The sequence below is a fragment of the Dendropsophus ebraccatus genome, chromosome 3, assembly GCF_027789765.1.
Source record: "Dendropsophus ebraccatus isolate aDenEbr1 chromosome 3, aDenEbr1.pat, whole genome shotgun sequence".
NCBI classification, from domain to species: domain Eukaryota; kingdom Metazoa; phylum Chordata; class Amphibia; order Anura; family Hylidae; genus Dendropsophus; species Dendropsophus ebraccatus.
The window spans coordinates 91,718,051-91,740,988 of record NC_091456.1 but is presented as its reverse complement, the minus strand read 5'-3'; the positions used below and the strand labels follow the sequence as shown (position 1 = coordinate 91,740,988).

General features: G+C 41.5%; 1 protein-coding gene across 1 annotated transcript in view; it reads right to left on the bottom strand.

Moving 5' to 3' along the window:
- Positions 1-4,149: 4,149 nt before the first annotated feature.
- The window catches only part of SLC49A3 (solute carrier family 49 member 3), a 41,929-nt gene continuing 23,140 nt past the window's right edge, over positions 4,150-22,938 (bottom strand). The window contains exons 3-10 of the mRNA XM_069962206.1: positions 18,950-19,169; positions 18,707-18,783; positions 18,477-18,614; positions 12,146-12,262; positions 10,768-10,920; positions 8,229-8,386; positions 7,377-7,489; positions 4,150-5,738 (exon numbers count right to left, since the gene is read on the bottom strand). Coding sequence (XP_069818307.1) covers positions 5,608-5,738; positions 7,377-7,489; positions 8,229-8,386; positions 10,768-10,920; positions 12,146-12,262; positions 18,477-18,614; positions 18,707-18,783; positions 18,950-19,169 — 1,107 coding nt within the window. The 3' untranslated portion in view covers positions 4,150-5,607. The remainder of the gene's footprint in view (positions 5,739-7,376; positions 7,490-8,228; positions 8,387-10,767; positions 10,921-12,145; positions 12,263-18,476; positions 18,615-18,706; positions 18,784-18,949; positions 19,170-22,938) is intronic.

The following is a 22,938-nucleotide window of genomic DNA, read 5'->3' as shown; positions in this document are numbered from 1 at the left end:
AACTGCAATTATTTCAATATAACAGCCGTTGTTCTAAAATAACAGCAAATATTTGCCATTAAATGGCGGCCATCCACTCAATTTCAACATTGTGTGAACAGATCCTTTCTGTGTTTTTAATCCACTCCTGGTTTTGGTTGCAATACTGACTAAAATATACGTAGTGTGAACACAGCCTTAGGGTACGTGCACACTGCGGAATGGAGAAGGATAACCCTTTGTGCATTCCGCAGCTGGCACCCACCGGCAGACTGATGCGGGCGCGCGTCTCCGTCCGTGTCATAGACTCCATTCTATGCACGGGCGGATTCCGCTCTCCGTCCAACGTGTTCATTCTTTGGATGGACGATGGAATCCGCTAGTGCATAGAATGGAAACTATGACATTGGCGGGGAGAGGCACGCACCTGCCCGCATCAGTCCGCCGGTGGGTGCCAGCTGCGGAATGCACGAAGGGTTATCCTTCGCCATTCCGCAGTGTGCACGTACCCTAAATCTGTAAGTGTACCCTGAGGTACTCTCAGAGTTTGTAGAATTTCATGCCATACCATGATCTCGTTCTGAGATGGTACTGGCGGAAAAGACGTGTCTGGGGTGCAGCATACGCTACGCTACCCCCCAGACACGTCATTGGATGATGAGGATGAGGATGAATGGAGGAAAAAAAGGATCCGCCCATTCATCCCCACTGGCTGTTTCGGTGTCGGAGGCAATAATAGCGCATGCGTCCGCCACCGAAAACGCCCTGGGGGCCACTTTTATATGTGGATTGGTATATGGGGTATGTAGTGGTGTAGTGTAAAACTTTATTCAATGTAGTGTAGTGTAATGCAGTGTTTTTTACGTTTTTTTTTACATTAAGTATAAAAAAAAAAAACTACGCCAAAAATGGTGTTGCTGATAAATGCCGCACTTATCAGCAGACCGTGGCAGTAGGATATAGAAAAAAACACCCTACGCCAAAAAGGAGGAGTTGCTGATTAGCAGCGCACTTACGTGCGATGCAGATCAACACTTAGCGGCGTAAGGGTGCGGAAAATAAAAAAAAAAAAAAAAAAAATTGAAAAAAAACAAAACCATTTACTACATTTATTACACTTATCAGCCGCTAGAGGGCAGCAGAGCGCCGAAAAAAAGTCGAGGACATCCGAGGGGCCAACGAAAAAGGCCGAAATCCCGAACAGAAGAAGATGATGTCACGGAACCCGGAAGACACCGATCGGGACCCCGGGATCCGGTGAGTATGGCCGAATACCTGCTCTGGACCCCTCAGCTACCTAGCTGACGGGTCCAGAGCAGGTATTTATTACTTTTGGGGACTTTGATCGGGACGTGGCACCGTGGCCACCATTACTTTTAACAGTAATGGCGGTCGGTGCTGTATTGCCGCTATTGGCTGATCTGAACTGATCAGCCAATAGCAGCGATTGTCGGCATTGGGGGGGGGGGGGTTAACAACCCCCCATGCCGACAGGGAGAGATGGCCTGCAGTGCATTTCAGCAGGCCATCTCTCGCGATCGCATACGGCCGGTCCGTGGCGCCCTCTTAAAGGACCCACGTACCGGTACGTCATGGGTCCTTAAGTGACAGTCATCCATGACGTATCGGTACGTCATGGGTCCCTAAGAGGTTAAAGAATAACTGTCATTTTTTTTAATTCTAGAAATCAGTAGTATAAGCAATTTTAATAAACTCTATAAAAGGTTTTATTAGGCAAAAAAGCCTCCTTCTGTACTCAGAAAGCAATTTGCCAGCCTCCCCCCTCACTTCTTATCTGTGCATTATCAGGCAAATCGGTCTTCATTACAGAGAAGCCAGTGAAGACGGGTTCTGCTGTGTCAATTATATCCCTCAGAGGGGCTGAGGGAGATGAGTGAGCAGGAAGAGGTGACATGAAGGTCAGCTGTTTGTAGACTATATCTGGGCACCTAAAACGCTGGGTTCAGGGATCAGAAAGGTCAGTGCTTATCTAGGAACTGCTGAGAGAAGATTGCAGGGTGTTGTGCTGTGCAGGACTGCTCAGTGCTCACTTGCTTCTCTCAGCCCTTCCCTTCTCCATAGCCACATAATGGACACAGGAATTCAGCTTCCCCTTTGGGGGGGGGGGGGGGGGTACAGAAGGAAACTCTTTTGGTAAATAAAACCTATTACAGAGTTTCTTAAAATAGCTGGTACTATAGATATTTATTGTTTTCAGAAAAACATCTGTTACTGTCGGAAACCCTCTCTCACAGATGTTATTACTCCAAGCTTTTTAATTTTGGGGAACTTCTTATTAGCCCAAACTGGTATAAAATCACAAAAACCCTCCATACTTATTTTTTTTTCGATTCATTTCCAGGTTTTTAATAATATTTTAACCATTGCCCATACCCTCCATTCCTCTTCAGTGAACAGCGGCTGCACAAAATAGACTGTGCACACAATGTAAGGTAGGGCTCCTGGCTGTACTTTACATTGTGTTCTATGGCTAATTGGAGTGCGGGCACACCCAAATGGGCCTGCACTCCAATTAAGTTTTAAGTGATGTTCACCTGGCTGATACTACAGTACTGGCTGGGTTGAGAGAGGCAGTTCTGTGAAACATATTTACATATCATAGCGTGCGGAATTATCCGATCTATTAAAATGTAACAATATTTTCCCGCATGGTGACAGCGTGAATAAAAAGTGGAAAAAACTTACGAGGTTTGCTAATTTCTATTGCTAATGACCTCGGTCATGGAGAGGTTAATATCTGGTTTTCATTAGTAAAAAAAAAAAAATACATTGCAAACCATAACAGTAATGTTATTAACTGTTTTTTTAGCACAATATGCCATACATGTATGCCATGGCTATGTCGTAGATAGATTAGCTACTGTATTAAAAGATCTCTGGTAGGACACAAGAAATTAAATTAAAAAACACCTCATTAGCATAGGAGATGACCTGCTAATAGTTTCCCTTTCAGCTGAGGGCATCTCCACACATTGGATTTGTCTGGAGAGGGTAAAATAGTTTAGAAAAATGTAACATCTTGACAGTTACATCTGCCTAGGAAAAGAGCGGCAGATTAAATCACCATTTCAGTTCATCACAAATTTTCTCTAATTAGTCAACAAACTCAGGCATAAAGAAGTCTTTTATGTGCTTTTTGCTGCTTTGTACAAACCTCTAAAAGGGAAACTATCAGCAGGTTAGATAAATCTAACCTGCTGATTTGTTCCTATTGTACACGGGGTGCTGAGGATGAAGGTATGTCTCTTACCTTTATCCTCAGTGCCGTTTGTAGATTAGTCCCACCCCTTTTGAATTTACAGTACTAGCAAAAGAGAAGCACTTTGCTAGGCTCAGACGTTGGCTTGCCAGTCGGCTGCCTTTGAACTTTGTGCTGCTCCTCTCCAGGTGCCTAGAAAAGCTGGATCTAATCCTGGGAAACTGGGAGAAGTAGTTTTCCAGGACTGGATCCATCTCTTCCAGGAACCCAGAGTGAAGTGGAACACCGTTTAAAGGCAGCAGACTGACAAGCCAAAGGCCAAGCCTAGCAAAACGCTTTGCTGGCACTGTCCATTTGCTCATCCCTATATAGGATCTTAACAGTGGGACATATAGAATGGTAGTTAACTAGGACATTGAGGGTGACTACAGTGTACAGGCATATATGGGGGAGATTAAACATGGTGTAAAGTGAAACTGGCTCAGTTGCCCCTAGCAACCAATCAGATTCCACCTTTCATTTTCCAAAGAGTCTGTGAGGAATGAAAGGTGGAATCTGATTGGTTGCTAGGGCCAACTGAGCCAGTTTCACTTTACACCATGTTTGATAAATCTCCCCCATAGTGTTTCTCTGAAAAGAACACCTACCTCCAATGAAAACCTTGAATAAAAGCCCTAGCTCTTTTTTCAGAGGAAAAAAAAGAAACAATGTAATACCCTGTGGTAGGTACCTAACAAAAGCATCCGGGTCTGTCATAGGCCTATTATGTTGTGCTAGAGGCCTGGCCTAATAGATTGCCGGTCAGTCCAACACTGACAGTCAATAATCCTTTATAATACTAAAGCAATGTAAAGAATTATAGGTGATTAAATGATTGCATAGGGGGATAATAAAGTTTTGTAACAACAAGTTAAATAAAAATGTCCCTTCCCCCAAAAAATGAATCCATCTTTTTCATTAAAATATTTTATTGTTTAGAAAATAATAAAAATATATGTAGGAAATCAACGTAACTGCATAACCCACAGAATAAAGTCAATGTACAATACAGAAACATGTTGAAAAATATTTGCATACATACAGTATTACAAAATTATTAAAAGGGGCTGTTCACTTTCCATTGTATCTTTTTATCATGTAAAGAATAGGAAAACATATTAAAAATTCTGAGGCTATTACTTCCTTACGCCTTTCCAATAGACAAATGTAATACAACCCACAGATTGTGGGACACTCTACACACGTCATGTGACCGTATTCCGTTAATAACATATCTAAGATTATGAACAGTATTACATTAAGGAGCAGAATTTCATCAGTATTATCTCCTCATCTGTTATTTTCATACATATAAATACAAATAACTCCTTTATTATGGCTATTCCACCATGGATATCATGGAACCCTGATGAGAACAGAATGTTAGACATGGTGTGCATATTTGGCACGTGACATGTCTGATGCCATAGAGGCCTGTTAGCCCATGATCCCTTATACAACCTAATCTGCGGATTATGCCATTCTATTCTGCAGTTTTTTCTTTGGGGATGGGGTGGGGGGGTTACTACAATGATATAAGGAATGTATACTAATAAAAGTGTTATTTATACAAATTAGAATTAGTCCTCAAGACCTAAGCCTTATGAGTGAGAGATGTAAAATTATTGTAAATAGGACTGTAGAAAAAAAAATTGTGAGCTGCATCTCCCCAACCTTTTGTTTATTATTTATACAGATAAAAAATAAATACACTAAAAAGAGTACAGCCCCTTTAAGTTCTATATGCCTCAAAATCATATCAGTTTCAGAGCTCTTGGTATCATAATAAATGATAATGTTGGGAACTACAAACTCAGGTTGGTTTGGTACATAATATTTATAAACCTCATTCAGATTAATAAGACAGTCATAGACACTTATGCAACAAATCTGCCAAATGTAAACATATCCCCACCCCATCTGCATCGGAATCAAAACTACCTAATACGCTTTGGGTAATTAAAAAGTGTGTCCACTGAAATCTGAATAAAAAAAAAAAAAAACAATAATAATGTTCAATCACATCTTATTCATCATAACTGCCTAAAGGAAAATCTCTTTGTTGCCCACAGAAACCAATCAGAGCTCAGCTTTCATTTCTTAAATTGTGCAGGTGAAGTGAAAGCTGCACCATAAATAGATGCTATAGGCAACAAAGACAGTTATCCTTTTAGACGGTTTTGATAAATGTGCCATTACTTTCATTTATACCGAAAACTATTTTCATTGTAATAAAAAGGTGCCTCAATCATGTGACTTTCCAGTAAACTCAGTAGCAAGGTCCCCAAAAGTGTCAAATGCCAGGACCCCACCAACCACTCTGTTTGCACACATTTTTAGCAGTCTATAAAAATAAAACCTCTTGCTGGTTATGGTTGATCTTCATGTTTTCTTTTTTCAGCTACTCCTTCTGCTTTTAACCTTTTATAGTCCGTATGAAAAAAGATAATAAATATGCAGGCTCCAATGCTGCAAATTCCCGCCATTACTAAAGTAGCAACTGTTTAAAAGGAGAAAACAAATGCATAACATTAAGTAAATGTTCTATGGAAATCACATATTACAGTACCAGAGATAGTGTCAGGTAAAAAAAAAAATGCTGTAGAAGCATATAGCAGTGCTTGCCCACCTGCCCCAGTTCTGAAATCACAAAGTAAGTAATGCTCCCTCCTACCATGTCCTCTCATACCTTGGTTCAGCAGTTACTCAGTACTACAAGTCTCAGAATGCAGTGCCTTCTCCATTACAGTCCCCCTTATCCTGTCGACCCCCTTCCCACAGCACTCCTACACAAAGCTGTGGCAGAACAAATCTTTACACAGCAAACTATTGCTCTGCAGTCAGTAAATCTGCAGGACCAGCTCCTCTTGCTGAGGCATTGTTCAGCACAAGGCAGCATGTTGTAAACATACCTTATTCCTCCCTAAATCTCCCAATAAAAGGTAAATGTAAGATGTGTATAACAGGCGGATTGTGATGTAAGCTGTAGGTCCTGTTCAAAAGTATTGGGGGCAGGGCTTCACTTAAGAAACAAAGGTGAGACTTCCAATCCTGTACAGATTATTTTCTTACAGTCGCTACTTTATAATTACAGACAGCATTACAGGGAAAGGTAGCACCAATATATAGAGAATACAGAATAGATGATGCTCTGAGTTGAATAACCACTGAATATGTGACACAGCATGCGTAGAATCCTCTCCCATTCATGTGAATAGGGCAATGCTGTTAAAATGCAGTAGCTAAGGCATAAATAGAAAGAGACTAGAAAAGATGTTTCAGTATCTGGCTATAATCAGTACAAAAAAAACATATACATACACACACACACACACACACACACACACACACACACACACACACACACACAGTGGTGCCTTGAATTAGGAGCATAATTCGTTCCAGGAATGTGCTTGTAATTCAAATCCATTCTTAAACCAAAGCAAATTTTCCCATAAGAAATCATTGAAATGCAGACAATTGGTTCCAACCCCAAAAATCATTATTTATTCTGAATAGCATGTAAAACTAATGAAACAAACATTCAGAAACAGCAGAATGTGATATTAAAAGTTACTGTACAGTAATGGAGAGGATGGGAAACACAAGGGCTGACAGAGACTGCAGGGAGCATGAAGGAATGAGCAGGGCAGATGTGGGCACATACATGCAGCGCTCTCTGTCCAGGGAGAGAGGGGTTACAGCTATGAAGAGATTACCCCCCACAGTCCTGTCCCCTGATGTGAGCCCCAGCCTGAAGTGGATCTGCTATGATTTGGAAGGTGAGGGAGACTTCCTGGGTCAGAGTACAGTGCTTTAGACCCCGCTATGCAGACCGTGCCCCTCGCCCTCCCACTCAGTACAGGGAGCTCCTTAACCAAAGCAATGCTTTTAAACCAAGTCACAATTTTAAAAAACTGCAAAATGTTCTCAATACAAGGTACTCTTAAACCAATGTACCACTATATATATATCATAGTTTATATAAAATATTTCAGTTCTCTGGATACTTTCCCATTTAGGCACAGTGCAACAAACTATTCATCATAGTAAGAGGTGCAGTTAAGAAAGTGTATAAAAACTAGAGGTGTACTATGTAATATTTTTTAGGATATTAAAGAAACTTAAAGCTACATACTTGACCAGTCGTATATTTCAGTCTGATTCATGCCACATGAGGATTGTGGAGAAACCACGTATGGCTTGGTAAGTGACTGGAACAACACCATAAATATTATTCCCTGGACCTGGCTAGACAGTAAAAAAAGAGAAAAGAAAAACCATACGTATGTGTTAAAACAGAGCTCCTTTTAATGCTTCATATTTCCGCAAATAATTGATACAGAAAAGTTAATAACACCTCCATAGTCACCGGTTGGTCATCTTATTCTAAATATGGTTTTACAGTTATACAATAAAAATTTAAAAACTGCAAAGTATAAAATTGCCCATAGTAAAGTGTGGCTTTTCAGCACAACAAAAAGAGCTGTCCAAGCCATATAATAAAGTAACATGTTAACACCCCCTCTTAGCACCTGGAATATGGTAAGCTGTATAGGGGAACATGACAGTGACCACTGTAATCTTATGATTTTCACTTGAATCCTGAATATTGCAATCTAGTTTTAACCCTGGTATCACCTGAAGTCTCCTGCCCTTATTCCCTAGTTGTGGTAATCGCTCTACCTTCACAACCAATTTTTAATAAACTAATATCCTACTCTTTTATTTCTACAGCTAGTCTACATCTTCATGGTAACAGTCTAAAAACAAACCCTGTGCTCTCTGATGCCACAGTCACACTTTGTCCTCTACCTTTAATGCAAATCTGTAGAGGACAGATAGAAAGGAGAATGAAAAAGGATAAAACTACAGTACACTATAAAAGTGGTAACAGTAATGTTCAGCAATACCTGCTTATACTGCTCCCTGTAAAAAATGTTAAAATTATACATGTCGGTACATGGATACAAGTATGACTTTTACTTACCCAGATATAAAAGCCAAGCCTGTTGAACTGCCTTCACCAACTGGGTATGAACATTCAACGGCTAGTTCCATAGCAATTGGATAAATTGCAAATCCAAAAAATCCCAGCAAAGAACAAATAACCACCAGTGCAGGTGCTACTTTCTTCATGTTGGATACCTATGTAAGTAAACAATACATTGGTAAGGCCAATGTAGGTCCAGAAGTCGCATTCCCCCCGTTGGTTCCTGCACTAGCAGCTGATAAGTACTGGAGGACTTGAGATTTTTAAATACAAGTAAATTACAAATTTATATAATTTTCTGACATCTTTTCTTTTGAAAAAAATTATTTTGCCAGATTTTACCTTTAGGGTAGAATTTAGCATATAGACAGCCATCCCCCCTTTCTTATTTGTACAGTCATTTCTGAACAGGCTAGAACCCTGCAGATTAACCCCTCAGCCATAGCCATCATCCATTCATGTCTCGCTCACCTCCCCTATACCATATTCATATTCCACCATGATCAGTTCTAATTCCTCCTATTAGTGAGGCTTCTATCCCTACTGTACAGCCTGTCACTGACAGAAAAGTTGGCCTAGTTCTCCATGAACCCAAACCCCTCTATCCTACACCTGCTCTTGAACCACTTATTTACCTCTGTAATCTCCCACTGCCGCTCTGGTGTGGCACAGGTAAAATTTCAGCAAATACCTTGGAGGTTCTTGTCTTAAGCTTCCTTCCTAAGTCCCTGAAATTGTTCTTAAGAACCCTCCACCTACCTCTCCCTTTGTCATTGGTCCCAATGTGCACCATGACCGCTGGGTCTTCGCTAGCCCCTCCCAGCAATGTGTGAACCCAATCCGCAATGTGACAAACTTGAACACCGGGTATGTGATACATTGTTCAGCTTTCAGAGGCAGTGCCATTCCCGAACATCCCCCTTATACGCCAACTTGGCAAACCTGTTGGGGTGTGCCTAATCAAGACTAGTCTCCCTGGCACTCTTCCCTCTATCCAGTGTTCTAACTGTTACCCAAATCGCTGCCTTATCTCCCTTCACCTCCATGCTATCACCCTCTCCCAGCTCTGCCCCTGCGAGTGCTTACTCAGTGAGAAGCAGACTCCTTTTAAGTTTGGTCACTGCTTTCAGTCTTAAAGCGACTCTGTACCCACAATCTGACCCCCCCCCCCCCAAACCACTTGTACCTTCGGATAGCTGCTTTTAATCCAAGATCTGTCCTGTGGTTCGTTTGGCAGGTGATGCAGCTATTGCCCTAAAAAACAACTTTTAAACTGGCAGCCCCGTGCCCAACAGCCAGGGCTTAGATTGTGTATGCATTAGGCTGGCACAACCTCTCTGTCCCTCCTCCCCGCCCTCCTCATCATTAGAAATGCTCCAGGTAGATTGTCTTCTATTCCTCAGCTGTGTGAATACTGAACATGGGCTGGATCGTTAAGGCACCTGTGTTCCTGTGTTCCGACAGGAGAAAATGTTCCAGTGGCATTCCTAATGATGAAGAGGGTGGGGAGGGGTGGTGCAAAACTAGGGCACAGATACTCCCGTTGGGCACGGGGCTGCACGTTTAAAACTTGTTTTTTAGGACAATAACTGCATCACCTGCCGAACGGACCCCAGGACAGATCTTGGATTAAAAGCAGCTATCCAAAGGTACAAGCGTTTTGGAGGGGTCAGATTGCGGGTACAGAGTCACTTTAAAAGTTGCTCATTTAGATCCAGAATTTGGGCTTCCAAACCAGTAATGTGCACACATCTCACACAACAATATGCACCCTCAAATGGCTGTTTAAAGATTCTATACATTGCACAAGATTGTACACTAAACCGCACTGTCAAACATGGAGCACATGGTACAAATGGGGATATAAGATATAGTTGTTTAACAACAAAAGCAGACAAATAAAATTTGCTTTCCTCTAAAATAACAGAATCTAAAGTCCCTGAACTTTAAGTTACTGACTTGAGACAAAAACACACTTCAACTTACTAAAGCAAATACTGGCAACGTGCCAGTGTTTTTGATCTGAATATAGAACTTATTACACTAAATGATTATTGGCTTTACTTGGCCTATTCAGGGTGATAATTGTTTAGTGCAACAGCATCTAAGAAACGATCAACCGGCATGGACAATGTTAGCTGATCATGGTCTTTCAACAGAGCCCGATTTATGTCGGTGACGGTCTGCAGTGTGTCACCCCGTGTAATCATCATCCCTCCACAGATGTTATTTACTGATTCAACAACATGGGGAGGGAGCAGTAAAGTTAGCTTTAAATACAGCCCTGAATGGACCAGTGGACCTGTTTTAGGCTATGTTCACACAACTTATATATTTTCGCAAGATCACGGCCGTTGATTATTATGAGAATAACGTTGCAATGCCGTTTATGGGATCCCGGCCGGAGCGTATACACATAGTTCCCGGCCGGGTCACGGGACAGCCAGTCTCTCAGATTGTGTGAACATAGCCTTAAGTGGTAAGGCTGTTGCACATTTTGAGTTCCCAATCTCTAAATGTTTTGTTGCTTACTTACCACAGCAAAGGCTATAACAGTTAAAGCTGTAAAGGCGAAGCATATTTTAACAATTTCCGTAAATTTCTTTGTCCGGTCAACATAGAGTCCACAGAGTAAGGCACCAATAGCCCCAAATACAATGAAAAGTGCACCACATAAACCTGAAATAAACTAGAAAAATAAATCAACATATATTAGAAACCCCAAGAAGTATTGAAAAAAACTAGACAGAATTTTATATCTGGGCCTATTTATTAATGGAGTCAAGGACTATCACATTATCATTTTCAGAGCACCTGACTCACTGAAAGAATTTAAAGTAAATCATAGAAAGATTACTTTTGAAAAGCTGACAAAGTAATGTAAGCAAATTTAAATGAAACCTATACGTACATTTATGTACCGTATTTTCCGCTTTATAAGATCACCTGACAATAAAACGCATGCCTGATTTAGCCAACTAAAAACAGGAAAATATTATTTATTATTTAATGTTAATAAATTCCCTGATAGTCTAAGGCAGTGAAGGGGTTAATGCAGCTGAAGAGATCAAAATTTTTTGAAATGACGGGCACACTTTAACACTCTCCATGACAGTACATTATACCCACACACACAGTTCTACTGCATGTACAATACACACAAACACACAGAGCTGTGATACCAGGGCTCACTTTGGTTGACCCCTCTCTATCACTATGGCTGACCCCTCTATATCCCTACGGCTGACCCCTCTATATCACAGGGATCTGGCATTGTTAGTAGTGTTTCTTTGTGCATAGTGAATATTTAGTTAGAAAGATTGTCAGCAGAAAAGACCACCTGTTCCATCTAGTCTAGTTGTGAGTTGTTCAGGACATGGAGGCTGGAGACTGGCTGAATCCACTGCACACACAGGAGAAGCTGCTTTAGATCTTTTCTTATTCCCTCTGAAATCGCCAAGGATCCTTTGGGGCTTTACATGTAGAATTCTGGATATGATACACACCACACCCAGATCTCTCTCCTGCACAGCACTGATCTGTGCCAGACAGGAAGAGGGAGAAGACAGTTCACTCACTTCACCCAGCAGTGAGGTACAGCACTGAATCAGCACTGTTAACATTAAGAAAGGGGTCAGGGCAGTCTGATAGTGTCGGGCTGTTCTGTATCCGGAATATAAAACAAGACATTTCCTCGCTAAAAAGTGCATTTTATAAAACAAAAAATATGGTAATTTACTCAATCTAAAGCTCCCTTTGACTGGATTACCCTAAGAATAGAAACATTTAATGTGGCATATACTGTACAATAGGTAACATTCTGAAGGGGGTAAAACTCCTAGTGCTGTATTCTTCACTGTTTGAATAGAGATTATGAGGGTTAAAACAACAATAAGAATGCAGAATATACTTACATTTGAATAGCCATTAAAGCACAGTATTTGTTCCAGAAATGCAGAGAAAGCCGTAAAAATCCCAAGACCACTCCCAAAGCAAATCATTAATATAATGTAAGCTTTATTTTTTATGAGCTGTAAGAGAAGATGTGACAATTCATTAACATATAGCATATAACATTTTCAGCATCTCAGATACTCAGCACTGTACAACAACATTGGAAGTTCCATGGTAATGCAGTTGTTTTCCCCTTTCATATACATAAGGGTTAATCACTGAAACTTACGAATATATACTAATTGTATTTTTACAACATTTTCAAAATACTATTTTGCTGTTCTCTATATAATAGTTATGGGGTGAACTAGTCAGATGTCAGCTGGCTAGAGAATGAAGCATGCAGCCTCGCACTTCACCTGGCTATATTTTGTGATCACAGTGGGTCTCAGAAGTAAGAACTAGTGCAATTTTTAACTTCCGACATGTCTGATGACATATTTTATTAACAGTAATGCTTTAAAGTGTACCTTGAGTGATTTTTTGAGAAACAGAAAAAGGTTTCTAGGCGCTCGTTCTTTTTGCCGCTTTAAGCTGTCTCCACAGCTCCAGTCTTTAGTGCTAGACCCAGCATAATGTAAGTCTATAGTGATTGTTCTTACAATGGGAGCCTAAGGTCCTGTCTGATCAAAGGTCTCATGTCCATGTTGGGTAAGCTCTGTGGAGGAAGCTGTATTAGATGTGCGCATCACATTCGGCTTCCTCTCCTTCCAGGTACTGATCACGCAGATCAGTACCTAGCAGAAGAGAGCGCACTGTACAGCAGTGGCGGGGTCCTTTTTTTTTTGAACTCCGACCCGGTTTCCGCACAAAATGCAGGTCTATACCCGGGCTCTGGCCCAGCTTGAAGCACTGGAGGCGGGCCCGTCAGCCCCCAGTGTGACGATCTCCCCTCTGATGGGGCTCCATTGATAGTAATGGAGCCGTATCACAGAGGGGAAGGGTTTCCTCTTACTTAGGGCGGGTCCGCTTCAGTCTGAGCCCGTGAATAGGCTGGGCTGCAGTTAAAAAAAAAAAAAAAAAAAAACCTACTCATAGGTGTATTCATTTAAAAAAAAAAAAAACTTAAAGCAATGTACCTGATGCTACATTCACTTTAAAGTGTCACTGTCATTAAAATTTCTTTTGCAGAAATCAATAGTCCAGGCGATTTTAAGAAATTTTGTAATTGGGTTAATTAGCCGAAAAATGCATTTTTATCACGAAAAAGCAGTTTGCAGCTCTCCCCCCGGTCTTCATTGTACTCTATGGAGAGGGGAGAGATGAGGCACCAAAACAGGACAACAAAGAGTTAATTTACAGCTACATCACCAGGCTCTCTCCTCTGACATCAGCACTGACCTCTCTGACCTCTGAATAAGAGCTTTCAGGCTCCTTGCTCTGTAATCCTTTGTTGTCTTCTCTCTGCTGGTGACTAATCTCCCTCCTCCCCTCTCCATAGCACAGACAGGATCCGACTGATGTAAAACAGTCGAGATTTCCTGATTCTGAACAGTGGATGACAGAAAAGAGAGGAGGGGGGGGACATGGGAAAAGTCTTTTTAAATGCAGATAATGGCATATTTGCCTAATAAACCCAATTACAACGTTTCTTAAAATCGCCTGGACTATTGATTTCTGCAAAAAAAAATTTACGACAGTGACTCTTTAACCGCTTAAGCTCAAAGCCAATTTTCGTTTTTGCGCTTTTGCTTTTTCCACTTTATGGCCATAGTGCTTGCATTTTTTAACCTAGAGACCCACATGAGCCCTTATTTTTTTGCGACACCAATTGTACTTTGCAATGACAGACTTTATTTTTCCATAAAATATGCTGCTGCGAAACCGGAAAAAAATCATTTGCGCTGTCAAATTGAAAAAAAAAAGGAATTTGTTTTCATTTCAGTGAGTTTACGCCGTTCACCCTGGGGTAAAACTGACTTGTTATGCATGTTCCTCAAGTCGTTACGATTACAATGATACAGTATGTAACCTTTGTATAACCTTTATTTTATGTGATGGCTTTTTAAAAAATTCAAACCATTGTTAACAAATATATGTTCCTTAAAATCGCTCTATTCCCAGGCTTAGGCTGGGTTCACACACAGTATATTTCAGGCAGTATTTGGTCCTCATGTCAGCTCCTCACTGCAACCAAAACCAGGAGTGGATGGAAAGCACAGAAAGGCTATGTTCACACAATGTTGTAATTGAGTGGCTGGCCGCCATTTAATGGCAAATATTTGCTGTTATTTTAAAACCACGGCTGTTGTATTAAAATAATGGCAGTTATTTACTGTCATATGGCGGCCATCCACTCAATTTCAACATAATGTGAACAGAGCCTTTCTGTGCTTTCCATCCACTCCTGGTTTTGGTTGCCATGAGGAAATATACTGTGTGTGAACCCAGCTTTATAGCGCTTTTATCCTTTGGTCTATGGGGCTGATTGAGGTGTCATTTTTTGCACCATGATGTGTTCTTTCTATCGGTACCTTGATTGTGCACATGCGACTTTTTGATCACTTTTTATTACATTTTTTCTGGATTTAATGCAACCAAAAATGCACAAATTTGCATTTTGGAATTTTTTTGCAAGATCAGGAATGTGATGAATTAATAATTCGGGCAATTAAGTGCCCGGTGATACCAAATGTTTGTTTATTTATTTATATATTTATATTTATTAAATGGGAAAAGGGGGTGATTTGGACTTTTATTAGGGGAGGGGATTTTTTATTAATAAAAAAAATGTTAACTTTTTTTTTTTTTTACATTAACCTCATACGTCATATGTAGGGTACCCATACGTCATATGTCCCCAGGAGGTGTTCAGAGCGGGGCCGCGCGGCGACCCCGCTCTGAACCGTCGCGATCCTGGGTGCCGCGTGTAGCCCTGGACCGCAACTTTTAGCGGACACGGTCTAATCACCGTGCCCGCTAATCAAGTAATCGGAGGCAGCTGTCAAAGTTGACAGCTGCCTCCGATTACTGGAGGCAGCTGTTCCCTGGCGTCTAGTGGGGGAGATCGCTCCTCCGGGACAATGTCTCCGGGATCTCCGTATCTGCAGCCGGCCGGGGTCCGCTCCAAGATGGCACCGACCCCGGCTCGGCACTCGTTTGTTTTTCGGCTGCAGCAGCCGAAAGCAAACGAGTGCCGATCTCATTGATCTCTGCTGTATACAGCAAAGATCTCAATGAGAGATCAAAGTGTATATACTAGAAGTCCCCCAGGGGGGCTTCTAGTATAAGTGTAAAAAAAAAAAAAAAGTATTATTAGTAAAAAGCCCCCTCCCCTAATAAAAGTTTGAATCACCCCCCTTTTCCCAGGTTTTAAATAAAAGTGAATAAATAAATAAACAAACATGTTTGCTATCGCCGCATGCGTAATCGCCTGAACTATTAAATTAATCACATTACTGATCTCGCACGGAAAACGGCGTAAGCGCAAAAAAATCCCAAAGTTGCGCATTTTTGGTCGCATCAAATCCAGAAAAAATGTATTAAAAAGAGATCAAAAAGTTGTATATGCGCAATCAAGGTACCAATAGAAAGTAAACATAATGGCGCAAAAAATTACACCTGACACAGCCCCATAGACCCAAGAATAAAAGCCTTATAAGCCTGGGAATGGAGTGATTTTAAGGAACGTATATTTGTTAACAAAGGTTTGAATTTTTTACAGGCCATCAGATAAAATATAAGTTATACATGTTATATATCGTTTTAATCGTAACGACTTGAGGAACATGCATAACAAGTCAGTTTTACCCCAGGGCAAATGGCGTAAAAAGAATAAATAAATAAATAAAAGAAATGCGTTTTTTTTTTCAATTTCACCACACTTTGAATTTTTTTATGGTTTCGCAGTGTACTTTATGCAAAAATTCAGCCTGTCATTGCAAAGTACAATTAGTGGTTAAAAAAATAAGGGTTCATGTGGGTTTCTAGGTGGAAAAATGCAAGTGCTATGGCCTTTTAAACACAAGGAGGAAAAAACGAAAATGCAAATTGGCCCCGTCCTTAAAGGGTTAACAAGAAGTCCCCTTGGGGGAATTGTATATACACAGCACTGATCCATTAGATCGGCGATAGATTGCTTTGGCCTGCTGCAGGCCACAGCAATCTATTGCCGAGCCGAGATCAGCGTCATTGCGACGCTGAGGCCCGGCACGGGCAGAAGAACCCCGGGGGGGGGGGTATTGGATACTATATGGGGCACTATGGGAGGTATTGGCTACTAAATGGGGCACTATTGGGGGATAATGGATACTATATGGGCACTATGGGGGATTAGATACTATATGGGGCACTATGGGGGGGGGATTGGCTACTATATGGGGCACTATATTGGGGGTATTGGCTACCAAATGGGTCAGTATTGGGGGATACTGGATACTATATGGACACTAGGGGGATTGGCTACTATATGGGCACTATATTGGAGGTATTGGCTAACAAATGGGGCACTATTGGGGGATACTGGATACTATATGGGGCACTATGGGGGGATTGGCTACTATATGGGGCACTATGGGGGGATTGGCTACTATATGGGGCACTATGGGGGGATTGGCTACTATATGGGGCACTATGGGGGGATTGGCTACTATATGGGGCACTATTGGGGGATTATATATTATACCAGGCACTATGGGGGTATTGGAAACTATATGGGGCACTATGGGGGTATTGGATACTATATGGGGCACTATTGTGGGGATTAGATACTATACCGGGCACTATGGGGGGATTAGATACTATACCGGGCACTGTGGGGGGATTGGCTACTATATGGGGCACTGTGGGGGGATTGGCTACTATATGGGGCACTGTAGGGGGATTGGCTACTATATGGGGCACTGTAGGGGGATTGGCTACTATATGGGGCACTGTGGGGGGATTGGCTACTATATGGGGCACTGTGGGGGCATTAGCTACCATATGGGGCACTGTGGGGGGGGAGTAACTAGTCGCTTGTATAGAGGTGGGTAGGAGGTATTATAAAAGTAAAGAGCCTAACATGTGTGTCCGATAGATTCTGTGGAGATTGCTTGTGACCAGAAGAAGTCATCATGACAGCCTGGGCCAAGCGGGGAAGACAACAGAAGAGGAAGACTCCAATCAGAGAAGACGTCACTTGTGAGTCACTGGATATATAGTATCTGTGCTATAATATGTTCACTGTATGGGGGTATAAATGGTCTGTATATAGTGTATTGTATACAGTATGGTGGTGTTAGTCATTATGTGGTGGTGATATGTGGTCATGGTATAGCGGTATCATTTGCCCCCCATTATAGTGTACGGGGGCAAATGTACCCTAGTGATTGGCCGTAACTCATGGGCCAGTGCTGTGTGCTTGCCCCCCAGGCTAAAACTTTCCAGCCAGCACCTGTGTGTGGGGGATCAGGTGGGGTAGTGTGTGTTTTGGGGGGTCATGTGGGATAATGTATGTGTGACTGTGTTTTTGGGGGGGGGTCAGGTGGGGTAGTGTGTTTTGGGGGGGTCAGGTGGGGTAGTGTGTGTGTGTGTGTGGGGGGGGTCAAATGGCATAGTGTGTATGTGGGGGGGATTTGTGGGTGGGTGGAGGGGGTTGGGGGGTAGTGTGTGGGTTGAGGGAGTCAGGTGGGGTAGTGTGTGTGTGGAGGGGGTTAGGTGGGGTAGTGTGTGTGTGTGGAGGGTCAGGTAGGGTAGCGTGTGTGGGGATGGAGGTCTGGTTAATTGCAGGCAGGAGGGGAACTTTATTACTATGGTATGTACAGCAGGTGCATTATTACTATATAGGAGGCACAGCAGAGGGGGCATTATTACTATATGGAGGCACAACAGGGAGGGCATTATTACTATATAAAGGGTGAAGCAAGGGGGCATTATTACTTTATGGGGACACAGCAGGGACATTATTACTATATAGGGGCACAGAAGGGGACATTATTACTATATGGGGGCACAGCAGGGGGCATTATTACTATCCGCTTATGACGGCACTCAGAGGGCCCATGCCCCTGATATAGATATATAATAACTGTGCCATTGAGAACTTGTGTGGTGCAGTCCATATTGTTTCATCATGCAGAGAAAGTTCAAATGATTGATGTGAGATGGTGACCCTCTCTAGAGAGCATATATACAAGTAATGTTCAGGGGGACACAGATCAAAGATTGACAAGAATAACTAAGATACTACTTGCTGAATTATATGTATTGGGGGACCAGCTGGATAATAAATTGAAAATATTTTTTTACTGGACAGTTTTTTTTAGGAGCTTGTTTGGACCGAAGGCAATAATTACACATAAGAAAGCTTACCTGCTTTAAACCAGCAAAGAAGGGCTCGGAGGTAGAACTAACTGCACTGAGCGAAGGTGGTGTCAATGGGGCTTTTAGAGTAACCCCTCCTGTTGCTATTATGCAGGCTACTACAGCAGGAACACCATAGACACAATGCTTTAAATCAGAAACACAGAAATGTTAATGTTTAGGTGGATGCTTCCAATCATGAGGGTGATTGTAAAGCATCAAACATTATCTTTACTTACTAATATTGGAACATCTTTAGCTTTAGATACAATTACTGGAGACAATATGTTTGCTAGAAATATGCCAAATGGATTTGCTGGAAAAAGTAAAAAAATACAAAAGGCAAATAAAGCTTTATGAGGTATACAATAGAGTTTTAAAAAGACAAAACGAAAGAAAAAAAAACAAGAAATGGAGAAGATCAAGGTGAAGAAAGTACAGTATATTTAATATATCCCCCTCCTAAGATTAATAGTACTTACACATTGAAGCAATCATATTCGCTGTGGCACGTTGATGTTCTGGAAACCAAACAGCAGCAAGTTTAGCAGGTACAAAGAGCACAAGAGGCTGGGCCACAGCACAAATACTCTGTCCCACAAACAGGTAAACCAGGTTACTTCTCCCGGAGTTCATAAATGGGATAGCACTGGCAGAACGTATTATGCTGCCTGTCATGTTCAACCAGGAGCTGATAATTATCTGCAAAGACAAAACTGATAGGTTCATCTGCAATATTACGTATCACAATAGCATGCTGGTAGACGCTGTCAGGTTACCCATATTTTCTCGATTATAGGCAACAATAAAAGAGCTTAGTTAGTAGGTCAGCAATGGCTGCCTTTAAACTGATAACAGATAACATACAATTCAAACCTCTTGACAATGTATAGAGAGCAATAATCAACATGACTGACTGGCAGTGGTGTTAACACTGTGGAAGTCCCAGAAAGCAGAAATATACACAGGTTTAAACGTCTTTTATTGCTTTGCAGCGGCATACAAAATGGAAACCGCCACCAATCCGGATTTGGGAAGTTTGTTAACCGTTTAGACCAGTGCTTCTCAAACTGTGAGGCAGGCCTCACCAGCAAGGAGCCCCCTTGTTGTTGGTGAGGCACAGCTCAGGAGGCAGTTTTCACAAAAGTGACTCTAAGCTGCACAGTCCTTTCCATGGTTGTAAAAATCTCTGGTTTAGGAACATTTTTGACTTATTTTGTACTTATTTTAATATTATACAGAGACAAATGAAGGGTAAACTGAGCAATAGTTTTCATATTTGCATAGATTTTCACCACAGATGGTGAGGCCCAGGCACCCTCTTGGTCAGTCTGGTGAGGCACGGGTATCACTTTGTCTGTTGAGTGAGGCTCCAGTAGAAAAAGTTTGAGAAGCACTGGTTTAGACAGCTTATAGGAATTAAAGCAAAGTGGAAGTGAAATTTGCATTTGTTTTTAGATTTCCAATTTTAATAATTTTTCAATCAATATATGGCCCTAGTGTGCTTCTTCAGTCAAACTCAGGTTTCAAACTCTTTTTATTAGAGTGTTTTGTTTTTTGACACAATATTCATCTTGCAAAAAAGTACAGGTCTCCCAATAAGCCCATTTTGGAAAACTACACATTTCAAGTTATTACTGTATTTATCTAGAGGTGCAGTGAACATGTGACCCCCTTCCCCAGATGTTTTATAGAATATATAATTTATTAGAAACAGACAATAAGAATGAAAATATATATATATATATATATATATATATATATATATATATTTCCAATAATATGTAGTTTGAGCTCAAATTTTCTAATTCTCGCAAACACAAAAGAAGAATCACCCCAAAATTTCTCCTAAATGCAGCAACATCCCATGAGTAGTCAAACAGCTGTTTACATACACAGCAGAGCTCAGTAGGGAAAACGACACTTATCAAATAATTCATCTATTGGTGTTGGGAGCATTTAGACCCCACAGGTGTTTTTTTTTTTTTTTTAATTTTAAAATTTTTTATTTTTAATCATAAATAAGGTACATAGACAAAAACATTTTACACATTAACAATATATATCTAAGTGTCTGTAATCCTTACTAATATCTCAATAAATTAATTTTGTTACCATCCCCCACCAAACCTTTAAATCACTAATCTCTTTAATAAACCGAACCAATCCCTTGTTGCCCCCCCTCCCTTCCCTTTCCCCCTCCCCCCTTCCCCCCCGCCAAAGAGACAAAAAAAAAAAAAAAAAAAAAAAAAAAAAGAAAAAAATTCATTGGCATCTTTCAAATTTCTCTATACAGTTCTCCCAGTGTTTTATATTAGGGGTTTCCGGTGCCAGCCATTTTCTCACGATCACAAGTCTAGCATAGAACAACATTCTCTGGATTTTACTCCTACTTTTCCTCTTGCATGCTACAGACGAAGAGTCTCCCAAAACGGCCAACACTGGACTTAATTCAAACTTTAACTTTAACATATCCATAATTTTTCTGTGTACCAGTTCCCAAAAGGAGACCAGGGCCCCACACGACCACAACATATGCCCATAGCCGGCCCGGCTTACACCACACCTTGGGCATTTATCCTCATCCCATTTTTTGATTTTACATAGAAAGAGTGGGGTGTAATATAGCTGATGGACAATATTAAATTGAACAACCCTATGGGAGCCTGCCCTGGAAACTTCCTTAATCCCTTTTAGAATTCTTACCCACTGATCGTTACTCAACTCTCCAAACTCCATTCCCCATTTCCTCCTCCCCTTCTCACCTATTTTATAGTCCGACATGAAGTGTAGATATAGGGTTTTAACCTCATTTTTAAATATTGTCCCATTTCTAAGTTTTCCTATTATTGGGCCCGGTTCGCATATATTGCCCTGGGATCTTTTTAGGTTCCCACGAACTATCGCTGTATACCTCGCATAATCGTACCAGTGTTTCTCCTCTAGTTTATATTCCCTTCTAAGAGTGGTCCAATCTTTAATATCATTACCTAACATTACATCTTTCACTGTTCTTATTCCTGCTTCTACAAAGGCCTTCACTGTTCCCATACCACTTCTCCCACCAAACCCCTCGTGCAGCCACAAAGGGGAAAAGTCCAATATTCCATTTCTTTTTTCCTCTATCTTTAGTTTTTTCCAAACCCTAATTAGGGACCTTACCATTACCCATCTACTCCATTCACCCCGCTCCAAGTGGCCGCTTTCTAAAATCTGGAAAACATCCCATACTCCCTCTCCCAATTTTTCACACAGAAATCTACCCAAATTGTCTTGTTTCCATCTAGCCAACCAAAAACATTCCGAAGCTAACAAATATTTATCTACGTTGGGAACCCCCAACCCTCCTCTTGCAACTGGCACACATAAATCTTCTATTTTCATCCGCACCCTTTTTCTTCCCCATATCAGTGCGTTCCATGCCACTTTAATTCTTTTAAGATACTTTTTCCCTACCCCAACTGGTGTGGCACTGAATAGGTAAAGAAGTTTGGGCAGAAGTATTGTTTTTATTAATGTAATTCTGTCTATCCTGGAGACTCTCAGTCTGCACCAAACAGAGACCTTCCTCTCTATATTATTTACCACATCCTTGGTATTCAGGTCATCAAACCCCCGTAAATCCCTGGACACCTGAATGCCCAAATATGTAAAACTTTTCCCTTTTTCTAAATTATACAGTGGAGGAAAGGATAAGTCCAATTCCTGATCAAGAGACATAAGGGTAGATTTTCCCCAATTTATTAGTAGCCCAGAGTAAACCCCCAGTTCTTGAACCAGGGACATAACCCGAGGTACCCCCTTTTTAGGGTCCCGCAAGAAAAAAAGGAGGTCATCTGCGTACAGGGATATTCTGTCCCCACCGCCCCCCGCCCCAAAGCCTTCTATCTTATCATCAGTTCTTACCTTAATTGCAAGGGGCTCAATCCCAAGGGCGAAGAGCAGTGGGGAGAGAGGACATCCCTGCCGCGTACCCCTACCCAGCGAAAACAACTCAGAGAGGACATCACCAGTACGTATTGCAGCTCTCGGGTTCTGATATAACAATTGGACCATCCCCAAAAAACCCTCCCCTATCCCAAAGTGCCTCATTACTTCCCATAAATACTCCCACTCCATCCTGTCGAACGCCTTAGTTGCGTCCAACGACAGGATGGAGTGGGAGCCCCCCCCCCCCCTTATCTGCATATTCACAAACAGACGCCTGATGTTGTGTCTGGGCATACGACCAGGTATAAATCCACATTGGTCCCCATGTACTATAGTGCCTATTATTTTACCTAGTCTCCTTGCAAGAACTTTAGCGAAAATCTTGGCATCACTATTAATAAGAGAGATAGGGCGAAAAGATTCTATATTTAGGTGGTCCTTCCCCGGTTTCGGGATCAAAATTATGGAGGCATCCCTCATGGATGCCGGCAGTTCCCCAGCCTCCATCGCCTCTAGAAGAGTTTGGTGAAGGCATGGTAAC